Genomic DNA, 10,235 nt, shown 5'->3' with positions numbered 1-10,235 from the left:
TCTCGACTTCTATACAGGTCTTTGCATAAGACAGCAGCAGCAGTAGCTGCTGCTGCTGCTGCTGCTGGAGCACCAGCAGCAGCAACCACACCAGCAACTGCAGCACCAGCAGCAGCAGCAGCAGCAGCACCAGTACAGGCACCTTGGGTATATATGAGTGTATGGAGTTGTATACGTTTGCTGCTGCTGCGCATAGAGTTGCTGCTGACGATCTTCTTGCTGCGCATGCAGCTATGGTTTGCTGATTTGCTGCTGTATATTGCTGCTAGAACTAAGCTGCAGCAGCAACATAGTAGACGATAGCAGCAGCAGCAGCAGCAGCAACAGCAGCAGCAGTTGCTGCTGCTGCTGCAGTCCTGTTTGTTGGATACACACACAGCAGCAGCAACCGCAACGACGGACTCCTATGGCTAGCTAGCTAGCTAGCTAGCTGCATGTGTCTGCTGCTGCTGGAGTAGTAGCAGCAGCACCTCCTGCTGCTGCTGTTGCTGCTGCTGCTAGCACCACCAGCAGCAGCAGCAAGAAAAGGGACAGACCTATTGATGTTGGTTTAATTTTTTAGTGTCTCCTTTTATTTGTTTTAATTCTTCTACACTTAGATTTAGCTATCTTGCTGCTGCTGCTGTTGCTGCTGCTGCTGCTGCTGCTGCTGCTGCTGTTGCTGCTGCTCTTGTCGCTATATATACCCTTAGTCCGTTAGGTGTCTCCTTTAGTGTATTTAAATAAAGGCCCTTAGCTCTCTGTTTATCTAGCAGCAGCAGAAGCAGCAGCAGCAACAGCAGCAGCAACAACAACAACAGCAGCAGCAGCAGCAACAACAGCAGCAGCAGCAAGAGCATGCAATATAAAGTTAGTGTATATCATTGAAGGGTTTCCCCCATAAAGTTTGTATGCAAACAGCTTCCCGCTGCTGTCACAGCAGCAGTGCATGCATGCATGCAATATAGTAAGAAGTTTTAATAAGAAGAGAGGGATGGTGACCATTGGTCTTGCTGCATAGACAGCAGGCCTCTTTCGGGTGTATTGGCAACTCTGCTGCTGCTGCTGCTGCTGCCAGCAGCAGCAAAAGAGGAAGCTAATCTAGATGGCCATAGAGGCTCTGCTGCTCTTCCGTATGCTGTTGCTGCAGCAGGAACAAAAGAACCCCAGCGGCTGCTTTGCTGCAGCAGCAGCGGCTGCCGCTGCTGCTGCTGCTGCTGCAGCGGCTGCTGCTGCAGGGGCTGCTGCAGCAGCTGATACGGCTGCTGCCGTATAACAGGCAGCAAGCGTCTCCTTAAGGGGAAGGCAGAGGACGTAAGACCCCACAAGGGGTCTCCTAGAGGCCCTGCTGCTGCTGCTGCTGCTGCTGCTGCTGCTCCTGTTGCTGCTGTTGCTGCTCTGTTATAAGGAGGGAAGAGCTCTAAATCAGGCCCTGCTGCAGCACCAAGAGGGAACGCATCCGCTTGCTGCTGCAGCAATTGCTGCTGCTGCAGCTGCTGCAGCAGCTGCTCTTGTGCACGACGGCGCTGCCATTGCTGCAGCTGATCCTGCTGCTGCTGCTGCTGCAGCAAACGCTGCCTGTACCCTAGACGATTCATCCCTAACAATTGCTGCTGCTGCTGCAGCAGCTGCTGCTGCTGCAGCAGTAGCTGCTGCTGCTTCCGGGCATTGTCTAGAGCAGCGCTGCTGCTGCTGCTGCTGCTGCTGCTGCTGCTCAATCCTAGTAGCCCTAAGCTTGACATTGGATCTGCGGGTTGCTGCTGCAGCAGCAGCTGCTGCGATAGGTGCGTCAGCTGCTGCTGCTGCTGCTGCTGCCGCTGCAGCAGAGAATTCGTTAAGCCCCCGCTGCCCCCAAAGACACGCTTACTAAATGCAGGATCTGCTGCTGCTGTGTTAGACAGCAGCAAGCTGCTGCTGCTGCTGCTGCCTAATAGAGGCAGCTTGCTGCTGCTTTGCTGCAGCAGCAACGGGTCAGTGCGTGTTGCGCTGCTACCAACGGAGTACAGAGACGGTGTCTGCTGCAGCAGCAATTGCTGCTGCTGCTGCTGCTGCTGCAGCTGCTGCTGCTGGCTCTGTAAGAAGGAGCCCCTAAGAGAAGGCATTGCTGCTGCTGGCTCCCACAGCAGCAGCAAAGGAGACCCTGCAGCAGCAGCAAGAGAATAGAAGCAAACAGCAACAGATAATAACTCTGTGTCTCCTTTTGCTGCTGCTGCTGTTGCTGCTGCAGGACATCTTAAACCCCATCTTACAGCCAGCAGCAGCGGCTTGCTGCTGCTGCTGCTGCTGCTGCTGCTGCTGCTGCTGCTGCTGCTGCCTAAGAAAGTTAACCCTGTAGCACGAGCGCCATAGACAGGAGGCTTAAGTCTATAGCGAAGGGAGGCGCTGCTGCGCCATAGGTCAACCCCACCATATAGCTGCTGCTGCTGCTGCTGCTGCTGCAGCAACAGGTGCTGCTGCTGCTGCTGTGGTACAGGAGGGAAGCTGCAGCAAAACAGCAGCACCTCAGGACATGCAGCAGCAGCAACAGCAACAAAACAAAGACCTCTTGCTGTGTCTTCTATTACACCAAGACACTCCAACTCCCCTACTTCCTGCTGCTGCACTCCTGCTGTTGCTGCTGCTGCTGCAGCAGCAGCAGCAGCAGCAGTAGATGTTGCTGCAGCTATTGGGGAAGTACCAATACGGATAGATCGCGGCATCTGCCACGCAATACAGAAGCCAACCAGCTGCTGCTGCTGCTGCTGTTGCTGCTGCTGCAGCTGCTGCTGCTTCATATACTGCTGCTGCTGCTGCTGCTGCTGCTGTTGGTGCTGCCTGCGCTGCTGCTGCTTTAGCTGCTTCTTATATGGATGTTTTGTATGTACACCTGGTAAGAAAGGCAGCAGCAAGCAGCGAGAGACACTGCGCAGGAAAGTTGCTGCAGCAGCAAGGAAGCTGCTGCTGCTGCTGCTGCTGCTGCAGTCATCAGCAGCAGAGAAACCAATTAAGTAGATGCTGTTGCTTCCCTGTATACCTAGCAGCAAGCAGCGCATACCCTCACATCGCTGTAGATACACCTTACCCCCTCTTGCTGCTGCTGCTGCAGTAGCAGCAGCAGCAGCAGCAGCAAGAGGCAGCTTAGATACACCTAATAGAGACACAGGGGGCCCCCCTAGCAGCAAAGAATCCTCTGCCCTGTGCTGCAGTTGCTGCAGCACGAGTAGTCCCTTGCTGCTGAGTACAGCAACACAGCAGGAACCGTTGTTGCTGCTGCTGCTGTTGCTGCAGCCCGTGCTGCTGCAGCAGCTGCTGCTGCTACTAAGGGTAGGAGCAGCAGCAGCAGCAGCAACCTGCTTATGCCCTATTAGGTACTCTTTTATACCAAAGAGAGAGAAGGAAGAAATACAGCAGCAAGATGGTGGGGTGTACGTACACCCTAAATTAAGGGGATAAAATAATGTTATACCTGTCTTGCTGCTGCCACATACTAATGGTGATGCAGCACACCAATTAATGCTGCTGCTGCTGCTGCTGCTGCTGCAGTATATGCTGCTGCTGCTGCTGCTGCTGCTGCAGTAGCTGCTGCTAGTAGGAGAAGGAAGCAAGAAAAGATCATCAAGGGGAGGACTAAACCAATCACGCCAAACTTCTACCCAATTGCCACATTCAGGTGTACATACACCCCAATTGCTGCTGCTGCTGCTGCTGCTGCTGCTGTTGCTGTTGCTGCTGCTGTTCATATTGCCCCACCATGCTGCTGCTGATGCTGCAGCAGAAGGCTGCTGCTGCTGCAGCAACTGCAGCAAACCATCGGAATAAGACAGCAGCAAACGAGGAGACATATCCTTGTCTCCTTGATCGTATAGAAACAGAGCGCAGCAGACACTGCGGCACTTGCTGCTGCTGCTGCTGCTGCTGCTGCTGTTGCTGTTGCTGCTGCTGCTGCTGTTCCTGCTGCTGCGCTGCTGCGGAGGAGGCTCCAGCAGCAACTCTGCTAAGGAATCTGCCTCCCCTGAGTGCAGCACCAAAGGATCGTGTGGGGCACTACCCAGCAGCACCTGCTGCTGCTGCTGCTGCTGCTGCTGCTGCTGCTGCTGCCCGCCAGCAGCAGCAGCAGCAGAAGTAGCAGTTATAGCAACACATCCTCCTTTATCTACATCGCAACTTCTTTTGCTGCTGCAGCCATCAGCAACAAACAAGCAGAGTTGCTGCTTCCTAGTAGGCAGCTGCTGCTGCAGCAAGGAGAACCCGAACTGCTGCTGCTGCTGCTGCTGCTGCTGCTTCTGCTGCAAGCTACAGGCAGGTCCTAGTGCTAACGTTAGTGCCCCATACTTGCTGCAGTGTAGCTGCTGCTGCTGCTGCTGACGGCGCCATGGCAGCAGCAGCTGCAGCACAGCATGTAGACTGTTTCGTGCTGCAGCAGGCAGCAGCAAAGACAGCAGCCTACAGGGTAGGGTAAATGCTGCATGCTGCTGCTGCTGCAGCTGCTGCAGCAGACGCAGCAGCAGCCGCTGCAGTTGCAGGGTTGCTGGGCCCCCAAAGGAAGCAGCACCCTGCAGCAGCAGCAGATCAGCAGCAGATGTCTCTTGCATGCAGAGATTAATAAATGCTGCTGCTGTCTCTGCTGCAGCAGCAAAAGGAGACAAACCTAAAAAGGAGACACCTTGAATACATCGCTGCAGCGCAGCAGAAGCAAGAGGCTGCTGCTGCTGTTGCTGCTGCAGACCCGGTAGCTTGCTGCTGCTGCTGCTGCTGCTGACACCTCCTAAGCAGCTCACATAAGGGGGAGGTGCAGCACCAGGAGACAGGTAGGCAGCCGCAGCGGCAGCAGCAGCAGCAGACGAAGGTGGCTCTGCTGCTGCTGCTGCACCCCGTGCAGCTCGTGCTGCTGCTGCTGTTGCTGTTGCTGCTGCTGCATCTGCTGCAGCAGAATTAAGAGAAGGTAGGGGCAGACCAAAGGCCCTGCACTGCTGCGCTGTATCTGCTGCTGCTATTGTCTTATAAGGCAGCAATATCTTACCGTCCTGCTGCTGCTGCTGCTGCGTACGACGCTGCTGCTGCTGCTGCTGCTGCTGCTGCTGTAGGGTAGACCAACCCGCACGACTGCCAGATATGCTGCTGCTGCTGCTGCTGCTGCTGCTGCTCCCTAGTGCTGTTGATGGTGTTTGTGCTGCTGCTGCTGCTGCAGCAGGCGCCCTGTCTCTACGACGCAACGACGCCCCACTTATAAGAGGCACAGGCTCCTCCAGCTGCTGCTGCTGCTGCAGCTGCTGCTGCTGCTGCTGCAGTAGTCGCTGGTCCTCCTCCTCCTCCAGGACGCATGCAGAGAGCACAGGGGGCGCCATTATTGCAGCTGCTGCTGTTGCAGCAGCAGCTGCTGCTGCTCCCTTCGATGTAAGAGCAGGATATATGGAGGAGGGGCCCCAAGTGGCTGCTGCTCCTGCTGCTCCTGCTGCTGCTGCTGCTTAGCTGCAGCAGCAGCAGGCACACATACACCAGAAAGGTCTAAAGTTTGTTTTGTCAGTTCCTAACATTAAAATGTAAGTGCGTATGGGCCTGTGTTGCTGCTGCAGACCCCGCTGCTGCTGCTGCTGCTGCTGCTGTTGCTGCTGTTGCTGCTGTTGCTGTTTTTGCTGCTGCAGCAAACAAGCAGAGAGAAAGAATTCGCTGTTACTTTGAAAGCGTCAAGACAAAATAACTTAGATCGATCGTTTTTGCATGCATGCAGCAGCAGCAGCTGCTGCAGCTGCTGCTGCTGCTGCTGCTGGTCCAACCTTAGGGGCTGCAACAACAACAACAACAGCAGCAGCAGCAGCAGCAGCAGCAGCAGTCGGCGCTCGTGCTGCTGCCTGGGGCTTCGTGTCTCAATGTAGACAATAAATAAAAAAGAAATAAATAAAATAAATATAACTATCTGTCTCTGTTTACTTATTCTTGCTGCTGTTGCAGCAGCAGCTGCTGCTGCTGATTGTTCAAGAGCAGCAGCAATAGCAGCAGCAGCAGCAGCAGCTGCCGCAGCTGCTTGTCTATAATAAGGAACATTTCCTCCCTTTTCTCTTTACACAGACAGATATATAAGGTGTTATTTATTTATTATTATTATTATTTAATCAATAGCAGCAGCAGATAGCAGCAGACGCAACGTGTACTGCAACAGGAGGAGCAAATTGCTGCTGCTGCAGTTGTTGCTGCTCTTGCTGCAGCAGCTGGTGTCTTTTTCCTTTAGTACCTGTTTATTAACCCCACGTCTTTGTGTCATTTCTGTTAGTAGGGAATCTGTTGCAGCAGCAGCAGCAACAACAACAGCAACAACAGCAGCAACAGCAGCAGCAACAGCAGCAGCAACAGCAGCAGCAGCAGCAGCAGCAGCAAAATGATTTATTCTTTTTACATATTTCATAGAAATCGCTGCATATTTGTCGCTCAATATACACATAAGAGAGCATCTAAGGATCCTGCTGCTGCTGCAGCAGCTGCAGCAGCAACAACAACAGCAACAACAACAACAACAACAGGAGGCCAATCATCACCAGCAGCAGCAACAGCAGCAACATTAGCAGCAGCAGCAGCAGCAGGAATTCAATTAGTACATAATAATAATAATAATAATCATAGAGGTAGCAGCAACATAATCCCTAACTATCCATCATCATCATCATCAGCAACAACAACAGCACCACAACCATCATCATCATCATCATCAGCAGGAGCAGCAACAGCAGCAGCAACAGCAGGAGCAGCAGCAGGAGCAGCAGCAGGAGGAGGAGGAGATGCATCAATAATATTAACAAGAAGAGAGCAGCAAACAATAAGATTATTATCTGGTCTAATCTATTCTATGCGTCGTTTTTGTGAGCAAATATCTCCATCAATAAACAACAACAGCAGCAGCAACAACAGCAGCAGCAGCAGCAGCAGCAGCAGCAACAGCAGCACAATCAGCAGCAGCAACAGGAACAATAAGAATAAATTTAATAGTTATAGTACAAATGAATATAAATTACATTATTTATATACAGATACAGGTTATGGATTTGTATGTATATCTTCCCCTAATATAAATTATTTAATAAAAGAATTAAATTTTATTTATATTTATTTATTTATTCATATTATTATACTTAATCCTTTTTATTCATATTCTCCTCCAATTGCTGCATCTCCTGCACCTCCTCTTCCTCCTCCTCCTGCTGCTGCTGCTGCTGCTGCTGCTCCTGCTGCTGCTGCTGCTGGTGGTGGTAGGGGGGGAGGAGGAGGAGGGAAGAATAATTTATTAATAAATTGTCCTCTTTTCTCTCAGCAATTAAAATTATTTCTTTCTTCTCTTCCTTCTTGGGACTCATAAACAAGACAGCTCCTCCTGCTGCTCCTGCTCCTGCTGCTCCTGCTCCTGCTGCTGCTGCTGCTGTAAGTAGTAGTAGTAGTGGTACTTGTTGGGGGGTATTCTCCTCCTCCTGCTGCTGCTGCTGTTGCTGCTGCTGCTGCTGCTGCTGCGGAGAAGATGGCGGAGAACGCGTTCGCGACGTCTCTGTATGAGCAGTTACCGGAGGGGCATCCAGCAGCAGCAGCAGCAGCAGCAGCAGCTGCTGCTGCTGCTGCAGCTGCTGCAGGTGCTGCTGCTGGAGGAGGAGGAGGACAGGAGCATCCACATATAGATATGCTGCTGCGTCAGCAGCAAGTGCTGCAGCAAGCAGCACAACTGCAGCAAGGATCTTTCTTTGAGTTATTAGCGCAGCAAAAATTATTAGATGGTCTGCATGCAGCCCTATACCATTGTGTTAATACACTGCAGCAATTCTATGCTAATCGTGCTGCTGCTGCTGCTGCTGCTGCTGCAGCAGGAACAGGAACAGGAACAGGAACAAGAGCAGCAGCAACAATAGAAGATGCAGCAGCAGCAGCAGCAGAAGCAACTGCAGCAAGTACTTCGGGCAGTGAGACAGAAAGGAATACAGATGATGCTGCTGCTGTAGAGCAACAGCAGCAGCAGCAGCAGCAACAGCAGCAGCAGCAGCAGCAGCAGCAGAGAGTGCGTACACAGTTTCGTTCCTTAGAGGGTTCTTTTGTGTCTGCATGGTTATGGCGTCGTCTAGTTAAGGCAGCAGCAGCAGCAAAAGCAGCAGCAGCAGCAGCAGCAGCAGCAGCAGCAGCAGCAGGAGCAGGAGGAGGTGTAGGAGGAGAAGGAGGAAGTATGAGAGTATCGCGTTTGTTGCTGCAGCCAGGTGCTGCATCTGCTGCTGCTGCTGCTGCACTTGGATGGGTGCAGCAGCAATTTAATTTGCTGTATTTGCTGCTGCTGCTTGCTGCAGAGACACACAGTTTTGTATATAATTCTTCTTCCTTATCTGAGGGTTTTTATTCAATAAAAAGGGAAGACAAAAAGATATTTATGCTGCATGCAAGATTAAATCATCCCTGCAGCAGCAGCAGCAGCAGCAGCAACAGCAACAGCAGCACGAGTTGGAGCAGCAGCAGCAGAATAAGGGGTCATAGAGATACCACTGTTGCACCGGTACAGCCTATTGCGCTGCTGCAGCAGCAGCAGCAGCAAATCAATAAAGAAGCAGCAGCAATTGCTGCTGCTGTCCCTTCCTCATTGTCTCCTTTTAAGGTTATTTGCTGCGTAGCAGCAGAAGTGCTGCTGCCTTATATAAGGAGACACCTGCAGCAGCAGCATCTGCTGCTGCAGCAGAATCCTGCTGCATTAGATAATGCTGCAGCAAATGCAGCAGCAGCAGCACAAAGACGTATAGCAGCAACAGCAGCAGCAATTGCTGCTGCTGCAGCAAAACTAAGGAGACTCAAGGAGACACCTCCTTCTCCCTCCCTTAATACAGCAGATCTCCTCTCCCTACTCAACAGCAGCAGCAGCAGCAACAGCAGCAACAGCAGCAACAGCAGCAACAGCAACAACAACAGCAGCAGCAGCAGCAGGAGTGATAGAATAACATTACGTATAGCAGCAGCAGCAGCAGATTGGGGTGTACGTATCCGTTTGCTGCTGCGTCGTGTATATTTGCTGCTGCTGCTGCATATATTACGTATACGTTTATTGCTGCAGCAGCAAATATTATATAATAATAAATTGGGGTGTATATGCAGGTATATATATAAGAAATTAATAATTTTTTTTCCTTTTTTTTCTTTATATAATGATTTATTTATATTTATTTATTATTTATTATATATAATAGATCCTATTGCTTTTCCTTATTGGTCCCCTTATATGCATCTACTAGGTCTTGTATATGTTAGGGCTCCTCCTCCTGCTGCTCCTGCTGCAGCAGCAGCAGCAGCAGGAAGAGCAGCAGCAACAACAGCAGCAACAACAGCAGCAGCAACAGCAGCAGGAGGAAGAGGAGGAGGAGGAAGAGAGAGACAGCAGCAGCGTCCTTGGTGGTTATCTACAGCAGCAGCAGCAGCAGCAGGAGGTGCAGGAAGTATACGTAGATGTCTTGCTGCTGTGCTGCTGCTGCTGCGGTCATTAGAGTGGTGGTTTTCTTATGAATCTTCTTTGCTGCTAATTAATAATAATAATAATAAATATAATTATTTATTTATTTCTCCTCCTCCTCCTCCTCCTCTTATTAATAAAAAAAAGAATAATAATAACAATAATAATAATATTAATAATAATAATAATAATATTAAGCTGCATGCACTGCCACAGGTAATTATTTTTTTTTTTTCTGCTGCTGCTGCTGCTGTTGCTGCTGTTGCTGCTGCTGCTGTTGTATTTATATATTCATATTTTAGCTAAACAAAAGACATAAAAATAAATAAATTAAATAATTAATTAATTAATTAATTTATTTATTTATTTATATATTTAATTTATTTATTTATTTATTTATTCATTTTTTTATTTATTTATTTATTTATTTAACCAATCAATTAATTAATTTATTTATTTATTTATTTATTTATTTAACTAATTAACTAATTAATTAATTAATTAATTAATTAATTAATTAATTAATTAATTAATTAATTAATTTATTAATTTATTTATGTGTACAGGATCCACGTATATGTACATTATGTAGATATCCAAGAGAAAATGCTGCATGCATACCTACAGGTTATGTTTTTTGTTTTTCTTGTATTTCTTCCTTTATTAATAAACAAGGAGTATGTCCTATTACAGGCATTAACATAAAAAAGGAACATATAAGAAGACTTTATGAGGCCAGGAGCTAGGGTTTAGGGTTTAGGGTTTAGGGTTTAGGGTTTAGGGTTTAGGGTTTAGGGTTTGGGAGGTAACAGAAAAAAAAAAA

General features: G+C 49.3%; 2 protein-coding genes across 2 annotated transcripts; one reads left to right on the top strand and one right to left on the bottom strand.

Annotated features, from left to right (window-relative positions):
• Nucleotides 1-956: 956 nt before the first annotated feature.
• On the bottom strand, nucleotides 957-5,303 carry EMWEY_00044270 (hypothetical protein, conserved; the record flags this gene model as incomplete). Its single annotated transcript, XM_013482927.1, has 5 exons — nucleotides 957-2,119; nucleotides 2,657-2,845; nucleotides 3,041-3,189; nucleotides 3,709-3,970; nucleotides 4,631-5,303. 5 exons carry the CDS (start codon nucleotides 5,301-5,303, stop codon nucleotides 957-959), a joined length of 2,436 nt encoding a protein of 811 aa, XP_013338381.1.
• Nucleotides 5,304-7,459: 2,156 nt separating this feature from the next.
• Nucleotides 7,460-8,670, top strand: EMWEY_00044260 (sybindin-like family domain-containing protein, putative; the record flags this gene model as incomplete). Its single annotated transcript, XM_013482926.1, has 2 exons — nucleotides 7,460-8,147; nucleotides 8,570-8,670. 2 exons carry the CDS (start codon nucleotides 7,460-7,462, stop codon nucleotides 8,668-8,670), a joined length of 789 nt encoding a protein of 262 aa, XP_013338380.1.
• Between the last annotated feature and the right edge of the window lie 1,565 nt (nucleotides 8,671-10,235).

This window comes from Eimeria maxima, genomic scaffold, assembly GCF_000499605.1.
Source record: "Eimeria maxima Weybridge genomic scaffold, Emw_scaff845, whole genome shotgun sequence".
Classification (NCBI taxonomy): domain Eukaryota; phylum Apicomplexa; class Conoidasida; order Eucoccidiorida; family Eimeriidae; genus Eimeria; species Eimeria maxima.
The sequence above is the reverse complement of the archived record's forward strand: the minus strand, read 5'-3'. Positions and strand labels throughout refer to the sequence as shown.